General features: G+C 36.6%; 1 protein-coding gene across 3 annotated transcripts; it reads left to right on the top strand.

Moving 5' to 3' along the window:
* The first annotated feature begins 707 nt into the window (after nt 1–707).
* LOC149234276 (LEAF RUST 10 DISEASE-RESISTANCE LOCUS RECEPTOR-LIKE PROTEIN KINASE-like 1.2) lies at nt 708–3,304 on the top strand. Of its 3 annotated transcripts, XM_089461140.1 has the most exons (4): nt 708–1,452; nt 1,744–1,767; nt 1,862–1,885; nt 2,008–3,304. In XM_089461140.1, exons 1-4 carry the CDS (start codon nt 723–725, stop codon nt 3,147–3,149), a joined length of 1,920 nt encoding a protein of 639 aa, XP_089317266.1. In that variant the 5' UTR covers nt 708–722; the 3' UTR covers nt 3,150–3,304. The 3 variants fall into 3 exon arrangements, with proteins under 3 accessions (XP_089317266.1, XP_089317267.1, XP_089317268.1); XM_089461141.1 differs by lacking the exon at nt 1,744–1,767 and having other exon boundaries at nt 710–1,452; XM_089461142.1 differs by lacking the exon at nt 1,862–1,885 and having other exon boundaries at nt 710–1,452.
* Nucleotides 3,305–20,471: the final 17,167 nt, after the last annotated feature.

The following is a 20,471-nucleotide window of genomic DNA, read 5'->3' as shown; positions in this document are numbered from 1 at the left end:
AAAGTGAGCGTACGATATTTGGATTTTAATTCTCCTTTTTTTGTGTTTGCTTGGCAAATTTGGGTTGAAGTTTGGTTGGGATGTCTGAGGTCAGTTTTCCTGCTGTAAGGGAAATTTGTACATATTTTCTTTTTAAGAATTTCGACTAAATGGGTTGATTTTCTTAAACAAAAATAAAAAAAAATATCAAACAAGAAATCATCCTCACCACTCCCCGAAAAAAACTGTCATACTGTCAAACTAAGTTACCCATTAGAGTGTTTGTCGGTTAGTGTGACAGCAAAGCGGAGAGTGGCCCGAAGTTCACGAGGCTGTCCATTCTGTGAAAATGGTTGTTGAAGACTTTGTAATGGCTTTTCGAAAAGATTTATTAATGACCATCGTCTTGGTGGTAAAAATCTCCTGATATCTACCGTCCCGTGGGTATCACAGAATATCTTATAACAGAGAATTCCAATACTGCTTTTCATGGCATCTTCTGTAGATTTTTTCGTTCAAACTTATCTCTTGAAGTGACTAATTTAGGACGTCTTGACAGGAAGGGTAGGCGATGATCTAAAATAAATTATTTGATGGTTTATGTTAAAAACTAATTTAAATGACTAAAGACGATTTCGTTCAATTTAAAAGATTTTCTTACTTAACACTGCATATGCTTCATTGTCGTCCATTCCCAACACTGATTCTGTGCCTATCATCTCATCTTCTCCCGATGGAACTCTATGCTCGTCGCCTTCTGCCTTCCCTGCCTCGACACCTGTTCATCATTATCCTTACTGCCTGCTGTGCCCCTCTGTTCCCCTGCTACTTATGCTTGGACGTGCAATACCAGTGTTGCCAAAATACAAGTAGATGTATCATGTGGGGTTACAAATATATCGTATCCTTTAGGTGTAGGAAACCGTGGATGCGGTCATCCTCACTTTCAGATCGACTGTGTGCAGAACTTATCTCCAGTAATCACAATTCAGGGCCACAATTACACAATAATAGAGAGCCATTTTAAATTCCATTCAATTGTGAGGGGCGAGAAGTGCAAATTCTTAGATGATCCCATTCACATGCAGATACGGATACCACATCCAAGGCGTACAGACACATTCGTGATATCCGATACGGAGAACAGGACCCTTAACGTGTACAATTGTAAGAATGAGGCTCAATTATTACAATTGTACAACTCGAGCATGGTTAACGGGAAATGTAATGCTAGTGTCTACTACGGTTTGTACGACAATGGGAATTTGATTCCGGGATGTTCTAAGACACAACTAACAGTTGATGTGGGATCAATGCGACCGCTTTACAATGATCCAAAGAGAGAGGAAACTTGTTATTCATGTTTCAGAAGTGGAGGGATATGTGGTTACCGTTACAACACTTCGGATTCACCTGCACCATTCGTGTGTTATTGCAAGGATGGACCCCGTACACACAACTGCCACAGCCACGGTATGCTCTATTTTTAAATTTTCACAAAACTACTTGGAACTGCTGCTTCAGTTAAGATGTTACGAATTTATTCATAGGCACCCAAGAAATAGGGTTGTCATAGTTACCAAGAATATCTAATTGTTATCTGTATATGGCCGCGTTAGAGGTCGCCAAACAGCTATTATGATAGGTAAATTCATGACATCTTCCTATTCTGTTTGTCCGCTATAACTCTAGGGTGAATAGGTGTCCACAAATATTTGAATCGTTCCTGTTACTTAGGATAGTTGTGTTATGGCCGCGTTACAGGTCGCCGAACAGCTATTATAATAGGTAAATACATGATTTCTTCCTATACTCTCTCTGTTATATGTATATGTAAATCGTTCCTGTTACTTACGATAGTTGTGTTATGGCTGCTTTACAGGTCGCCGAACAGCTATTATAATAGGTAAATTCATGATTTCTTCCTTTTCTGTTTTTCCGATTTAACCATACCCTGAACTGGTTTCGTTTTCTTTTAGGGGGTTGGACGGAGATCACATTGATATGAATTTCTTCATTCCATCGCAGGTTTCTCCTTTGCAGGAGCTGCGCTGTTTGCGATACTGTCCTTTATTTATCATCTAAAGAACAAAAAGCCGCCTCCTAGCGGGGCTCTTCCGAGACCTTTGCCTGGGCGCGAGATGGGCAATTTGCCAATATTCTCTTACGAAGCACTTCGTCAGTCTACAAACGGGTTTCACGAGGAGAACGAACTTGGAGTTGGAGGGTTCGGGTCGGTGTATATGGGTCGGGACGGACGAATTGTTGCCGTAAAGAGACTATATCAGGATAACTCTAGGAGACTGGAGCAGTTCATCAACGAGGTGAAAATATTTTCGACGTTGAATCATCCACACGTCGTTCGTCTTTATGGCTGCACCCCTGCAGACAGTCCAGAGCTGCTGCTTGTATACGAGCTTGTGCCAAATGGAACCCTGGCCGATCATCTTCATGGCCATCGCAAAACCCCCAATGTATTACCATGGAATACTCGCTTGAACATCGCTATTCAAACTGCCCAGGCCTTGGCTTTCCTTCACGCCCTTGATCCGCCTATAATCCACAGAGATGTGAAATCCTCTAACATTCTCTTGGACGAGAATTTGGATACAAAATTGGCTGATTTTGGGCTTTGCAGGCTTGTTCCTGTGGACGCCTCACATGTGACTACTATCCCGCAAGGCACACCAGGGTATGTTGACCCAGAGTACTATCAGTGCTATCAGCTGACTGAGAAATCCGATGTCTACAGCTTTGGGGTCGTTTTGATGGAGATCGTCTCTGCCAAAATAGCGATGGACATAAATCGGAACAGAAAGGAAATAAACCTTGCTAACTTGGCGATAACGAAGATTCAGGAAGGGGCTTTGCACGAACTAGTGGATCCGCAGCTGGAGATGGAAGTGAATCATGAGGTGAAGGCAATGGTAAGAGCAGTAGCAGAATTGGCGTTCAGATGCCTGGCGTCAGAGAGGGATGACAGACCGGATATGGAGGAAGTCGTTGCTCAGCTTGAAAAAATCAGATGCTCTGGTACGTCAACTGGTCCAGGTGAAGAGCAGTTGAGATCGTTTTGCAACGTCAAAGAACCAAACACAGAGCTGTTATCTCCCTTCTCTGTGCAGGACAGGTGGCCCAGTATAAGCTCCACTCCAAACATCAGCACATAAACTTTTATTTATAGTTTAATATGCAACTTTCCGCTTTACAGATGTACAAGATCATACTTAATACTTGCACCTGGACATTGTTTTTGTATTTTTGTAATGTTTTATCGATCTAATAAAATTAGTGTGGACTGTGAGTAAAGTATTTGAAAATGTAAAAGTAAACGGAAGTGTGGATCACGTGGTTGGACTTTGATTATAGCCATTCTGTTTTTTAAGAAGAAAAAAACGTTAATATAGTTAAAAAGAAATTAGTGATTATAAAGTTCTTTTTCTGCTGAGTAATGTGATATCTATGCCATATTTCTCCATGAAAAATACATAACTATTTTAATTTCACATCCAAAATATAATGTTCATAACTATCTTAATTTCACATCTAAAATTTAGTGTTGAGTTCCACTGCAAACTACATAGATTATCAGAATCATAATCCTTTATGGAAAAATACATAACTATCTTAATTTCACATAAAATGTCTAATGTTCATAACTATCTTAATTTCACATCCAAAATCTAGTGTTGAAGTCCATTGCAAACTATATATTACCCACACGATGTTCTCGGATGATTCGCTGCTGGGTGGAGAGAATAACAAAGAATAATGGAGTCATATTTATGAAATTTTAAATGAATTTGGTAAAGCTACATGTTTATTCATGAGCAAAGGTAAATCCATCTTTATCACAGATTCACAAGTTGCAACATAATTATGGAGATTTTTCATATGTTTGAAATTGCAAAAATTAAAATAGATGAGGGATTTCATTACTTTGGATATACATTGAAACCTAATAAATACAAAAATAAAGATTGGGAGTGTCTATTAGTGTCCTCTTTAGATGTCGATCCTGCTTTGAGACAGGGCATATAGTCAAAAATTTCCCAAAAGCCTCCCAGAAAAATTCTGCTAGAAACAACCACCACAGGTCTACATGGTGGGAAGGAGCACAAAAAGAACACTACAATGTCATCAAAGAAGAATACTCTGGAGAAAACTCTGAATCACAAGAAATCGGGCAGGAAAGAAACAACTCTCAAGACAGGCAGGGAGAAAGCCTCGCCCAACAAATCAACAATTATGAGGATTCGACTGCACAAAACAAGTCTTCATTTAACAACAAAGCAGATCTCCTAGACCAAACTTCTTCTCTGACTATCTTCAAAAGGACGAACACAATAGATCACGAAGCTAAAACGCCAATGTCCCAAGAACTAGAAGAGATGAAGGGGATGCAAGATAAAGGAAGTTGGAAGACCGTAGAGAAAAAAAGAAAGCTACAGCACCAATCTCGCCAAGAAAGACGAGGAGCCAGATAATTAAAAACTAAGAAAGTTATAGGTCCGATAGACCAATTTGGTCTCAGTGGACGTTAACCATCATCATCATCATCATCATCATCAATAAAATTTGAGAAGAAAAATTTCTTTTGGCAAAATAAATGGCTTTTCGTGGGGGTAGACTCACCCTTATCAGATTTGTTCTTCGGAACTTGTCAACCTACTCGATGCATTTGTATTTACTGCCAAGGAAATAATTCATAAGATCGACAAAATTTCGGCTAGATTTTTATGGGCAGGTAAAAGCACAGGAAGGAAATACCATTTGGTCTATTTGTCTTCCATTGCTCGACCCATTCAGAGTGGAGGATGGGTATTCTGGACACAAAATGCTTAAATATTTCATTGGTCACAAAATCTTGTTGGCAGGCATTATATTGTACAGGTATTTGGCAAAATATCATGAAAAGGAAATGCATACATCATTGTGATTCCATGCAGTGGATTAGAGATGGGGCTAAGGTACAAAAGGTTGCGTCATTCTCTTGGTGCAATATGATGAAAACTAAAAAATGGCTCTTTACTGGAATGAGACGGGAGATTGGCGATGGTTGTCTGATTCGGGTCGGTTTGGATGCTACCAAGGATATGGATGGTTACCATTCACATTTTGCTCCACTAATTTATCATTTATCACAAATGGGTATTACCCATATCTGGTAGGTGGTTGTTGAACTAAACAACACCTTGGGTACACGCACATGGAAGAGTGTGGTTTTTATGGGATTGTTGGGGAGTCGGGGTATAGAATTGAAGGATTACATCTAATGTTTAAATCAAACTAGATCCTTTATGTCCGAAGTAAAGGATAAATTGTGCTGGGTGGGTACACTTAAAAAGGGTCAGATCGTTGTCAAGGATATATATTCTAGATTTCCTATAGATACATTTGATGAAAGGTTCCAGTGGTTCCAACAAATATGGTATTGAGGCATCCCCATGAAGCTAAAAAGTTTCAATTGGCTTGTCCTCCACAACGGAGTGCTCACTTGGGACATATTAATACATAGAGGACATCATGGACTAGGCATTTATTCCCTATGTTGGACAGCGATGGAGGAATCTCTTCATTTATTTATAAAATGTCCATTTGCAAGTGTTATTTGGGATGGAGTAATGTCACTACTCAACATCAAAGGTAGGTGGTGACAAGGATCAATCGAGGGAGTTCTATCTTCGTGGTTCAACACACATAAACAACACTCCACGTTACCATTCTATATATTTTGGGGGTCTAGAGATGAAGAAACAAAAATCTCTTTGAGCAGCAAGAACCAGACATCAGGACAACTATTATTAAGATTGTTGCATAATATGGGGAGATTGGACCAATTATTAAAAAAATCCATAGAGGTAATCCCAAGTATATTGATATTTGGAGTGAACTTTCAGTGGGTTTCTTTGATGGGGCGTGCTTACAAACGAAATGTGGATATGGGGCATATATTTTATTAGAACCTGGTAAGTTTTATCACTTTTGGTGGGAAGGGGGAAGTGGTACAAATAGTCGGGAAACAATCATAGCATTATGGGGGACACTACTATGTGCAAAATGTTTGGGTATTGAGACCATAAAGATATTCGTGGACTCAAAAAGTGTCACTGAATGGGTACATGGATACACTCAATTCAATCCTATCAATCTTTCTTCATGGATGACGCATATCTGGAATCTGGAGTAGACCCTTCGACATATTACATATAGGCATGTGTAACGGGAATAGATGGGGTTGTAGACAGGTTATCAAAAAGGGGCATTGCAACAGAAACATGTTTGATTTAATTTCATACTTTCCAACAGGGTGTAGTAATAAATGATGGAACTATTGTGATCTCGTAACAAAGCAATTCTATATAAATGGGGGACAGAGACACTTCATAAATAGGGGTATGATAATAGATTATCAAAGTGAATCATAGGAGGTAATGGAGTTATGATAGGTAAGTAGGATTTTTCACCAAGTTTTTATTAAGTAAATGGATAAACAAGTGAAAAAAATGTATTTTTTTATGAAGGAGATATATCATAAATAAGCTATTGTAATCACCTTTTTTAATGAAAGATGATTTTTTTTTCAATTGAAAAAAAAATGTATCAAAATCCTAATCCTTCATCATAAAAATAGTTCTACCTGTAGGCAATGTCTCAATATTAAAACAAAATATGTAGCGACTAAAGAGTATATATACTGCTTGCATTAATCCTAGAGACATGATTATAAGAAACATAGTAGATGACGCCTAGAGCTTTATCAACTCCTCTTTTTAGAGCATATCTGTGATACGGTTTTGCTCCCTGTAGATGTGAATGTAGGAGATATGCTAAAATGTTCGTTGTATGAATGCACTTCATCCAATTTGTTAGCAAAGGATAGTGGTATTGGGAGAGTTCCCTGACCCAGTTGATGTTTCCTTTTGAATCGTCGTAGATCTGTATATCATTGATGTTGAGCCATTTTAAAATGAAGAGAATGCCCCACAATGTTATGATTTATGCCCTGTTGTTGGTGCCCCTCCCTCCCTCCCACAAGAAGTGATAGTAACTACCGAGTTTAGTGACTATGAGAGCTCCACAACCACATAGACTATTATAGCAACCGCCACGAAAAAGGAAACTAGAAACTTATGCCACATATCCAATTTTTTTACCCTTCTCAAATGTTGTTCTCTTTTCCTGGGTCCAATTTCTAAGAAGTAGGCCACAATCCCTAACACAGTTGTCCTCACATCCACATTTGAATGTTCAAAGATCCTACGATTCCTACATTGCCAAATGCCCTAGAAGATGTAGAAAGGTAAAGTGTAGAACTCCTTTTGTGTCTCAAACCAATGTTTGAGACATGTATCCAATGTGCAGGTAATCCAAATTGCCTCAATCTCTAGGGTGTGAAGGACTGTGTTCCAAACCTCTGTGGCAAATGGGCACCTCAAGAAAATATGAAGAACATCCTCCAAATTCCACGTGCAAAGGGGAAAAATGCTTGGTTCGATAAAACCTCTTCAAGAAAGATTCTCCCATGTGAGGATTTTATTATGTAAAGACAACCAACCAAAACACTTGAGTTTCAGTGGAAACTCCCAAGTCCAAGACTTTTGTAGTCAAATGTGATCCTTAGCAGAAGGCAAAGATTTGGTAATATTCTTGTATAGTTCTATGACAATGATTTGTCCCTTATGTGTTTGACTAGCCTAGTACATCCAGTCCATCTCATCTGAAGTTGAGAGCCCTGTAGGATTAATATGTATAATATTATTCCCACATTGAGTTCAGGAAACCAATAAGACCTATGTATTCTACCCTAAGCCTGGACTGGAAATTATGAGAAAGATCCTGAAAACAAAGAAAATGTGAGAGTACAAAGATACCTCTACCGTGAAGATGTTGAAGAAGACATACATATAAAGAATGATTTCCCTGTAAGCCCCAGATAGTATCCAAGCCACCTTTGACTTTTGTGCCATTTCCAACCTCCCAACAAAGGTCCCCAACTAGCCAATGTTTTTTTTTCATCATGCTATGTGAAATGTAGGAGAAGGTATGTGAAAATTTCGAACCATCTTTGATTCAAACATCAAATGCCTTATAATCCAGATACTTACCTCTAATGATCAGTGACCAGATGCCCCTGCTAGATCGAATTCTCCATAAACTTGTGCAGAGTAATGCCCCGTTGAAAGAGAGCTTATCCATTATCCCCCAAACCCCCTCTTCAACAGCTTTAACAATTAGAGGCAAACACACCAGATGAATTTTTATAGACTTTTTAGTGCCAGTCCACAAAAATCTGGCCATAATAGCATCAATCTTGTTTATGATTTCCATCAAAATCATATATAAATGCATCCAATAGACCGATAGGGACTACAAAATAGATCTAGTTAGAATGCGTCTACCTCCAATGGTGAGCCACCTGTAAGACAAATTTTCCAATTTATGAATAATCCAACCCAAATCTGAGTTCAAATAGTGATTATACTTTAAGTTAAATCCTAAGTAAACCAAGCCAAAATCCAATGACAGAGTTGAGATGCCAAAAATATCACATATCTTCACTGTCACATGATCCTTCAATTGTGCATAGATAAACTCATATTTCCTCATATTCATGACAAGGTTGGATGCAGAGCCAAAGGACGTAAGAATTAGATGGAAATAAGTCCATTCAGGGATAGAAATCCCTCCACCAAATAGGTGGTTTTTGACAAGCATTGGGAAACATTGATTTAGGGAGTCATCGTGATGCCCTTGATCAATCCTTGTTCTTTTTAATTATATATCTTTCTGCTAAGGGCTTCCATGATGAAAAAGAAAAGAAAGGGTGACAGTGCGCATCCTTGATGCAATCCTCTGGAAGCCTTGGAAAAGGAAGTCGGGAACCCATTGATAATAACATCAAAGTTGGAAATGGTCACACATGCCATATTCCAATTGATTTCCAATTGAAAAAGACCAATTTTATATAAAATCAGTCTAAAAAATTCCAAATCCACACTCTCGAAAGTTTTGTTTAAATCAATTGGCATTAAACTAGTTGTCGATTATAACAATTCCTTAAAGTTTAATTATGTAATTTTCTACTTTACAAATAATTTGTAATTTTCTACTTTAGAGATATATACTATCAAATTCATTTGGTTTTTTCCGGGTGGTAATGTTTTATTTATTTTATTGAGTTTAATAAAATTAATTTTGGAATTTTAGTTTTTTTTGATCGTGTTTCTAGTATTTTGACACTATAATGATAGTAATATGAATGAACTTTGTGTTACAAAAAAATCAATTTCGTCAATTATTAAGAAAGAAAATAATATTTTGAGATAGATTTTTTTAATATTAAAATATATTATCTTTGATTATGATGATGATGATGATGATGGTTAACGTCCACTGAGACCAAATTGGTCTATCGGACCTACAATTTACTTAATTTTTACTTGTCTGGCTCCTCGTCTTTCTTGGCGAGATTGGTGTTGTAGCTTTCTTTCTTTTCTCTACGGTCTTCCAACTTCCTTTGTCTTGCATCTCCTTCATCTCTTCTGGTTCTTGGGACATTGGTGTCTTAGCTTCGCGATCTATAGTCGAAGAAGTTTGGTTTAGGAGATTTGCTTTGCTGTTAAATGAAGATTTATTTTCTGCGGTATTAATATAGAGAGTCCTTAAAGTTTAATTTTATAATTTTCTACTTTACAGATACAAAAAATTTCTAAATGCACTCAAAAATTGCATTCACATGAAAATTATTATACCATATAAATATATTAGGTTATGTCTCAAGATAGCTAATATATTTTGGACATACAATCTCTTGGTTGAGTAAATATCTCAACCACACACCAATCTAGGAAGCTGACTAGTTGGAGAGAATATCTCAACCAATTAGACCTCAATAAATTCTCAAATACAAGGAACAAACTCCTATATATAGAATGAATCACAACCAAGACAAGTAGGAATTATATTTTCCAAGCCCCCCCTTTAATGACTATTTGTCTCGATCTCAATTAACAAAGTCTAGCTATGGTCCTCGTGTTTACAAACATGATAAAAAAAAATATGTTGACGTCCATATAAAGGAACAACCATCTATCAGAATGCATGAGTACCAACAGTTATAACTGCCAGTGTACTAGGATGTCCTTCTTGTATATGTTTCAGTCAACCATTATCCGCTACTTATACGTGCACTTGTACCTGTAAATCCCCCTCCATCATCGTCATCATGGGTTTTGTCAGATTACCCATAACCATGTTTTGGGTTTTATCAGCTTACCCTAAACCATGCCCAAGATTTTTTCAGATGACCCTAAACCATGCCTAAAGGAATCCCTATCCACGTCACTCTCACACATGATTTCTAGCTTACCACAAACCTACACTGCAAAGTGGTTTCTCACTTACCATGAACATGCACTGCAAAGTGGTTTCCGGCTTACCACAAACTTGCACTTCCAAAGTAGTTTTAAGATTACCAAGAACTTTATGGGGGTACACATGCCTCATCAGGTTTACATTACACACTCAAACTCATGGATTTACCAAGTTCATACTTTCCAAAGACCACTACAAAACATCATACTTTCTTACTAATACATGTGTGATTCACATTATAACGTGATATTGAGTCTTCTTTATGATATGTATAATATATTGTTCCCACTCTAAGGCTAGGAAACTGATAAGACCTATGTCTTCTACCCTAAGCCAAGATTGGAAATTATGAGAATGATCTTGAAAAAATAATATGTGAGAGTAGAAAGATACCTCTACCATGAATATGTTGAAGAAGAGGGATATATAAAGAATGATTTCCTTGTAATCCCTAGATGGCATCCAAGCCAACTTCAACTTTTGTGTCATTTCCAACATCCCAACAGAGCCCCCCAAAAAACCAATGTTTTTTCTTCATCATGCTACTCGAGATGTAGGAGGAGGTATGTGAAAATTTCGCACCATATTTGATCGAAACATCAAATTCTTATAATCCAAATAATTACCTCTAATGATCAGTGACCAAATGCCCCTACCAAATAAAACTCTCTATAAAGACTTTCATATTAATGCCCTGTTAGAAAGAGAGAGTATCCATTATCCCCTCGCTCCCCTCTTCAACAACGTTAACAATTAGAGGAAAACACACCAGATGGCTTTTTCCATATTGTTTAGTGCTAGTCCACAAAAATCTGGCCAGAATAGCATCAATCTTGTGTATGATTTCCATCAAAATCATATAAAAATGCATTTAGTAAATTGATAGGGACTGCGAAACAGATTTAATTAGAATGCGTCTACCTCCAATGGTTAGGCACCTGTACGACCAATTCACCAATTCATGTTCAAATTTCTAAATAATCCAGCCCTAATATGAGTTCAAATGATTAGGCTTTAACTTAATTCTTAAGTAAACAAAACCAAAATCCAACGACATAGTTGAGATCTCAAAATATCACATATCTGCACTATCACATGATCCTCCAATTATGCAGACATCAATTCGGATTTCCTCGTATTCATGACAAGGCCAGATGCAGAGCCAAAAGTCATAAGAATAAGATGGAAATAATTCCATTTGGGGATAGAAATCCCTCCACCAAATAGGAGGTCGTCGAAAAACATCAAGTGGAAAACATTGATTTCGCCAGTCATCTGGATGCCCTTGATCAATCCTTGTTCTTTGTAATCAGATATCTTTCTACTAAGGCCTTCCATGATAAGAAGGAAAAGAAGGGTGATAGTGCACATCCTTGACGCGCTCCTCTGGAAGCCTTGGAAAAGGACGTGAGCCTGTTGATAATAACAAAAAAATTGGCAATGGTCACACATGCCATAAAACCAATTGATATTTAGTCGAGAAACACCAATTTTATGTAAAATCAATACCAAAAATCCCACTCCACAATGTCGAAAGATTTGTTCAAATCAATCTTCATTAAACGAGTTGTCAATTATAACCATTCCTTAAATTTTCTACTCTACAAATAATTTGTAATTTTCTACTTTACAGATATATACTATTAAATATAACTGGTTTTTTTATGATAACATTTTATTTTATTTATTTGATTTAATAAAATTAATTTGGAATTTTATGTTTTTTTTTATCTTATGTTTCTAGTATTTCGACACTTATAGTAATCCAAATGAATTAAATATGGATTAATTCTGTAATTTTCCACTTTACAAATAATTTGTAATTTTCTACTCTACCAATATATACTATCAAACTTAATTGGTTTTTTTGGGTAATGTTTTGTTTATTTTATTCCATTTAATAAAATCAATTTATAATTTTGGTTTATTTGACCTTGTATTTCTAGTTTATTAATTTATAATTTTGGTTTATTTGACCTTGTATTTCTAGTTTTTTTGACACTATAGTGATAGTAATCCTAATGAATTATGTGTTACAAAAATATCAATTTCTTCGACTGTTAAGAAAGAAAGAAATAATTTGAAATATTATTTTTAATATTAAAATATATTATTTTTTTGATTAATTGGTGAATTTTAATTATTTATACAAATATATTTATGAATTATTGATAAATGTGTGAGAATTGTGATCTGGTTTTTTTCATTTAGCTTAGGGGTTTATTCTACATGTCAGTGTGAGGATAATGTATAATTATCCATACTCAATTTGGAGTTGATACGTGCCCTTTTAAAATAAAAATAAATAATTTTTAAATTAAAAAATAATGTCAACTATATATATATATGGGGTTAGCTTTTTTAAATATTTACAAACCAATAAAAATGAGATATGGTAAAAATATTTCACTCTCATTCTTAGTTATAAACAAATATTTCCATCTCAATAAGATAATTGTATATCCTTTCTAAATTCTTTTAAAGTAATTAAAAAAATGTTGATATTATTTATATTTTCATGTTTCAATTGGATACAATATAAGTCATTTTTTTCCAAAGAAATATCCAAGTGGAACTACCCAAAGAGATTACTTCTTACCCGTGATTTAGTGATGAGATCTCAACCAATGCTTATGTAAATAGACCTTTTTAATATCCATATTAACCAATTTATTTTAATATCAAATTTGGAAAAAAAATGAAGATATATGTATATATATGAACCGCAATAAAATGTTTGAATGTACAATTAGAAAAATAATTAAAACTAAAAAGATTCAATTCCTTATAACAATAATAAAAGAGAAATGTGTAATTAATTCAATTATTATTATAAAATTAATGTGAAATTTAAAGAATATTAATAGTAATTAAAAAAATTTCCTAGATGTGGGTGAATAAATGCGCTGTCATAGCGCAGCAAAAAAAGGACGGCAAGTGGCGAAGCCAACTGTTCACCCACGCTTCCCTCCAGAACTCTACCGCAGGCATTTATGGAGATTTATTGCAGTGCACGGGACGAGGTAGACTTGCTTTGTTGATTAAGATGACGCTCTCAGATTGCTTCCCCCATACTCATTCTCCTTTGAATCTTATCTGTCTCCCTGATGCCACAGAGCCAAGCCTGCGCACAACATCAGGGAGAAGAGGCCAGCCTGATTTGGATGAGACTGCCCATTTCTCACACAAACTCCTTCATAGCCTACACTCTGATAATTCGGACCTTAACCTTGGCACTGATCTGAATACCTCTGCTCCTTCGGCCCCCTCCAGCAATTCCACCCCTGTCACCGCCCCTCCTCGTCCCAGTTTATCCCATTCAAGCCAGTTTAGAATGCCTCGGTTGCGCCATCGTATGCGCTGCCAGAGGGGTGGCAGCAGAGGCAGAGTAATTCGGCCTCCATCCCAGTCCCGCTTGGAATCTACCCCCTTTGCTGCTTCTTCCCCCTCTTCTGCAACTCACTTCACAGGACGATATCCTGCCACCCGCAGCGGACGAGGACACATGCAGGCAGCAGGTTCGGGGCGTGATGCAGAGGCTCCTCAACCTCCCAACCATTCAACCCAATTTTAGTTTCGGTGTACTCTAGATAGGCCGTGCATAATTGCCACAATTTCTGTAGCATTCGAAGAAATACCTCAAAGCACATCTGCCTTAGCTAGCCATATCCCGAAGAAGACAGTTGCAAGCAAAAGGAAAGCCCCTGGCGTTAGCTCAGGGGAGTGCAGAACTCATGAGGATGCTCCAGAACGCAAAGGCACAGATCATGGAGGTAATACCTCAACCCGATCCAAGATGATGGAGGAAGCGCCGAGAGTTCAACAAGCTGCAGACGATGAGATGGAAGAATACATATGTCTGATCGTCGAAGAACCTCCTCACTCCAACGACACATAGTTGTTCCAAGCTTACCCTCCTACCAGTTCATGAGCTCACGGATTTCCATATCAGTGGTCCATTTTGTTGTTTCCTTTGTGAAAATTTTTGTCAGTGTTCTATTTTGTTAATTATTGTATGCAATTGTTGTTAAATTTTAATGTGAAGTCTGATAAACTGTTCCAGGCTATAACCCCTGCGTGGGCAACAAACATTTCAATTTTGGATTGGTTTCCCCATTGCGGAGATATAGGTTGTTAGACAAAGCTTATTTTGAGATCTGAACTGCAAAGGTCGGTGCCTCCTTATACCATTTTGTTATATCAATAGATTTAGACATATTTAGAAAAAAAAATAATAATTAAAAAATTCAAATACATCATAAATCAAATATCTCAATATATAAAATTAAGTAATATTGAAATATATTTAAAATCATATTAATAGAAAAAAATTATATGAACAATTTAAACGCTAACTAAATTATTTCAAAATCAATAATTTATATAGCTAATAATAATAATAATTCTTTATATTATATAAAGTAATCGAAAAAATTAAATTCTTATTGTCAAGTATTAATATTTTACATTTTGTCCCTTTTATTAAGAGTTAAATTTGAATTGATCAAATATTTGTTAGAATTGCATGTTTAAATTATTTGATTCCATGTATTCAAGAAATTTCAAAAAATTAAATCAGTTTAAAAATACAAATCAAAATAATATATATATGTTTTTCACACATATTACTTTAATATATATGTCACTAGAAAAACGTAATCTTTGGAGATACAATTTAAATAAAATTATTGAAATTGAAATTTAAAATTAATTTAATAATTAAACTATTTATAATTTTATTATAATAAGATATATAAAGATGCTAAATTTAAAATTAAAAGTCAAATTTTACTGATACAAATAAATCGTTTTTATCATTTGTTACACTACGATATATATGCCAAATACACTTAAATATGTCACCATTGTTTTTATCATTTTGTTACACTACGTTGTATATGCCAAATACACTTAAATGTGTCATCGTATTAAAAGAAAATGCTTAAAGTAGTTATTAAAATTGTTAAAACTGGCAGGTTGATTGGATTTTCCATTCCTGCGCTGCTTAGAATTGATTGATTAAACATTTTTATAAATATTAATTATGAAAATAAAATTATTAGTAAATGAAATTGTATGGTTGAAATTTGGATTTTGAGGGTTAGAAATTCGATAAATTTATCTTTGGAGGTCATATCGAAAATAAGTTAATTAAACACCATTATTTGAAGTATGCGTGTAGAGTTCGAGATTATTGTATCGGAGGTGGAGTTTGTTGTTAAGTAGTTTTCACAATTTGTAAATTGTCGAGGACCTCTTGTACATGCATTAGAGGGAGAATTTAATGTGAATATCACATTATAAATGTGTTTCTTAAGGATTGGCACAATCGCGGCTATGTTACACATAATATGAGGAAGCTTAAGAGATTACTTTATTAAAATAATTGTTTGGTTGAGATTATCCATAAAAGCAATATGTTTATATGGGTGAGAATAGCAAATATTATAGGTAGTTGTTTTTTTTGTGTTTTTATTTATTTTTTGTTTGTATTAAGGATGATGATGTGTAATTAAAAATGGGATAAGAGTTAAATTTAGTTTGAAAATGATAAAAAGATGATTTTAGATTAGTATGTAGATGAGAAGGAGAAATAATAATATTAGATAAATTTTGAGGCTTCCATTGTTAGAAAAAAAAGAAAAAAAGCTTAAATAAATTAATATTAACTAGTCAATAAAAGATGATTATGAAGTGAAAATCTTGTGGACATTCATACCATGTTAATCTATGAGTTTATCTTTATTTTCCCTAAGTGACCTTAGATATCTATTGGTTTTTCATGAAAAGTAAGTAACAAAATATTCCTATTTACACATTGCATTTACTACATTTCATAATGTGCATTAATTGCACATTCATTTGTTTTTATGCACTTTCCTTCATTATCATAAATTTGGTAAAAAGGGCTTAAAGAACATCGTACATCGATTAGGACAAGGGTCTTATTAGGTCCTCACACTAGGCCAACATGTGAAGTTGCAAGGGGAATTTGTTTGCGTCAACAACAACATGTTGAGATGACGATGCATTGTTAAATTAAATGACATAAAATGCCAATATATTAGGATGATGGTTACCATTTAGTGTGATATGAATATTGGGAAGCTAATGGATGGCACTTGAAATTACACTAGTACAAATTGACAAATTTGTGATTACATAACCAAAAATATCAATCTCAATATTTTTTATAAGCTAAATTACTAGCGAATATGACCAATTTTAGGTTATGTAGCTATAAATGGCCAACCTAAACTACTAAAAATATAGATTGGAGATAAATATATATAGCTAGACAATAACCATAGTTTTTCTTATTTCTGTGCTTTAAGATACCACACCCAATAACATGTATAGTGCAATTATTTATATCATCAATTACAACTTGATTGCATCTCACATTGAAAACTATGGTTAGCTTAAAATAAACCACAACAAAATAAATATACTATTTCTCGATTATTTTTATGTTTTGCAATTGTATATTTATCTTAAATGTGATTTGTTCATTGGTTCTCTTTTTTCCATAGGAAAAATATCGAACCATCTATTAAAAAGAGGGTTACATAGTAAATGCAAAGCATTACGGAGAGACTCAATTCCACCATAAATGGGGAAAAGAAGTCTCAGCCGGCTGTCAAAACATGCCCGATGTGTAAAAACGCACCAGACTCAGCAAGCCAAAACAAGAAAAGTGGCTCCTCCAGAACACGCGCACCTCCCGGGATCCGATTCACGCAGAAGAGGTAAGAAATATGGCGCTGAGAGTTCAATAGAAACAAGAGGCAAACAGAGACCTCAAGAATCCACAGTAATCACTAGAAGGATTCTCGGAAGACAGAAAAGAAGCGATGAGAAAACACAGCTTCCCGGGCCTCCACATTTAAGAAAAACAACCCAGAAACCCTGAAGAAGTTCTACAGAAGAGATTGGAAGCAAAAACAAGATGAACCGAAACAAAATATGTACAAAAACAGAGAACGTTTTCTGATGAAACAAAATTTAAGCAAAAATGGGCTGTTTGACTGATCGAACCACCCCATTTTCGTCCTCCGTGACAGTCCATGACCCCATATCATGCTCAACACCCGCTTTGGAAAGGCGGTCCTCATCGAAATTCCTTTCCCGGAAGATATGGCTAAGAGAGATCTCCATGAACTGACTTTTGAGGCGAGAAGCTTCTTTAAGCAAGGGAATCAGAATGAAATTGCTACAGCGTTGAGACCCATTAAACCAATTCACAGTATTCATTGAATCCCTGAAAATCTGGACTTCTCTCACATTTCTAAGTATAAGCCAACAGAGAAGGAGATGTAAGGCTTTCAATTCTGCAAAGTTATTGGAGCCCTGTCCCAGACCAACTGAAGCTTTAACAACCTTTTCCTTTGATAAGTGAATAATCAAGCCAGCCCCGCATCGACCATTGATGTCCGAGGCCCCGTCAAAATAAGCCCACGACATAGAATATCTAATAGATTGTTGACAAACAGCTTTGGAAGTAGAAAGAGCTTGAGGAACAAGAATACTTTCATAAATAGCAACTCCTTTTGCGGCAAGTCTTCCAATAGGGAAGACAGAATCCTTAAAGATGACTTGATTCCTAGCAAGCCATGTCCCCCAGGTGATGAGTAACGGAATGGTTCTCTCTCTGTCATTTGAAGTTTCATTCCACCACCTCTGCCAAGCATCTAAGAGCCCCTGCCCTTCCCACCTAAAAGGAACTTTTAACAGCCTTAACATATTGGCCCATAGGCTGGAATTAAAGGGGCAAGAAAGAAACGGGTGCTAAACTGTTTCGACGCTATCTTTACAAAGGGGGCACCTACCAGGACCAATCCTTCCTCTTCTTTGAAGAAAATCCCAGGTAGGAACTTTCTGAAGCAGGACACACCAGAAGAACAGTCTTGATTTAGCTGGCCCTTTTAACTTCCATAGCGGTTTAGCCCACCAAGCCGGATTCTCCCATCCATTTTGAGACATCATCCATTTATACCCCGTCTTTGGAGAATAAAAACCATTCTGGGCAAAGACCCATTTAAGCTCATCTGGAGAATCAGAGAGCCTGACTTAGGAGTTAAGAAGGTCCCTTTTATACAAGTCCCATTCCTCCAGCCATTCATCATCCAAATTTAAATCTCTTCCCTGAAACCACCCTTGACTCCAGATGGTGGAAGCCCGAGGATTAACCACCTGATTTAATGTGTAAATACTCCTATCCTTTAAGGCCGAAGCCAACCCCTGAGATAGAGAAAAACTCTTTGAACAGCCTATCCAGGGGTCTCTACCCAACCTGATCTGAGTTCTGTCCCCCACACTCCAAGCCAATCCCTTCTCTATGACTTTGATAGATGCTACCACAGCTTTCCAAACCACCAAGGAGTTTTTGGAAGACTTTTACGGCAATCTGATCCAATCAAGCATTGATAGGGGATCCATATATTTCCTTTCAGACACAGAGGTCCACAGGTTCTTAGTGGAAATGAGTCTCCAGGCGAGCTTTGCTGCTAAAGATTGGGAGAAGCAAGCAAGGTTTTTAATACCCCAGCCTCCCCACTCTTTAGGACGAGCGATTTTATCCCACGCGATCCAAGGGGTAACTTTCTCAGACTTAGACCCCGCCCACAGAAACCTGCTGCATAATTTATCAATTGAGTATAATATTCCTTTGGGAACCCATGTCAGACTAGCCCAGTAGACTGGGACTGCCATCAGAGAAGATTTAATTAACACAAGCCTACCAGCCCTAGAAAGCCACTTGTAACTCCAATGTTTCAGTTTGGATTCAAGTTTTGCAAGGATCCAATTCCAATCTTTTATCCTGTAATTGTCAGGCTTCAAAAAGAACCCCAGATATTTAAAAGAATCCTCCAGCGTTTTGACTTCAAAGTTCAAGACCAATTCCACTCTGTGCATCAGCTCTCTAGACAGACCTGTGCATGTTAATGTAGATTTTCTCTCATTTATGCAGAGACCAGTAGCCTTCAGGAAAAGGTCCAAGATCCTCTTGAGCATCCTACAGTCCTCGAGACTACCATTGCTGAAAAGGATTATGTCATCCACGAAGAGGAGGTGAGTGACCCAGAAATTATGTGCTACTTCAATTCCTTTGAGAGTCCCCTATATTTTTGCGTCATGGATCAAGAGACTGATGCCATTTGTTGCCAGAAAAAACAAAAGGGGAGAGAGCGGGCAGCCTTGGCGAAGGCCACGTTCAGGGCTAAAAAAACTAGAGGCCGCTCCGTTGATCAGGACAGCTATGGAGGAAGAAGAAACACAACTCATAACCCATCTTACAAAATCATACCTGAACCCCAGGTGAGTTAACAGAAGCCTAAGGTACAACCAGCTGAATTTGTCATAAGCCTTAGACAAATCAATTTTCACAATGACTCCTTTTTTTTTTCCAATTTTTAGACTATGAAGCATTTCTTGAGCAACTCCTATAGCTTCATGAATTTGTCTACCGTCTAGAAATCCAAATTTCTCAGGGGAAATGTTTCTAGAGAGGAAAGGTTTTAGCTTGACGGCAATAATTTTTGCAATAATTTTGTAAACACAAGTACACAGGGAAATGAGCCTGAAATCGCCACAAGAACTTGGAAGATTAGATTTGGGTATGAGTGCTAGAAAAGTGGCATTGAAGGGATGATAGATTGATCCTGTATGCTTGGAGTCTTCCACAACTGCCACTAACTCATCTCCAATGAATTCAAAGAAATGCTGGGAAAATTCGGTAGTCCAGCCATCCGGGCTGGGGCTTTTGTCCCTTTGCATAGATTTGAGGATGTTTTCAACCTCCTCCTTAGAAACAGGCGCCATGAGGGAATCATTATCTTCCTCCTTTATGAATCTTGGAAAGATCTTGGCAACTCTAATAACTTCTGCAATAGAAACTTCCTCTGGCGCTTTGAAAAGGTTCTTGAAATAATTGACCCCCAATGAGGCTAAATCTTCAAAAGAACGAGCCATTTCACCATTGGCTTTCTGCATTTCCCAGATTGTATTAGAGTTCTTTCTCTCTTTGGCGTAATTCTGAAAAAATTTGGTGTTTTCGTCCCCTGCCTGCAACCATATCGCTCTACTTTTTAAGCGCCAACTTTGTTCTCCGAGCT

The sequence above is a fragment of the Pinus tabuliformis genome, chromosome 8 (assembly GCF_031772625.1).
Source record: "Pinus tabuliformis cultivar Carrire ecotype Pingquan chromosome 8, CPIR1, whole genome shotgun sequence".
Taxonomy (NCBI): domain Eukaryota; kingdom Viridiplantae; phylum Streptophyta; class Pinopsida; order Pinales; family Pinaceae; genus Pinus; species Pinus tabuliformis.
This window is presented reverse-complemented; position numbering and strand designations above follow the sequence as displayed.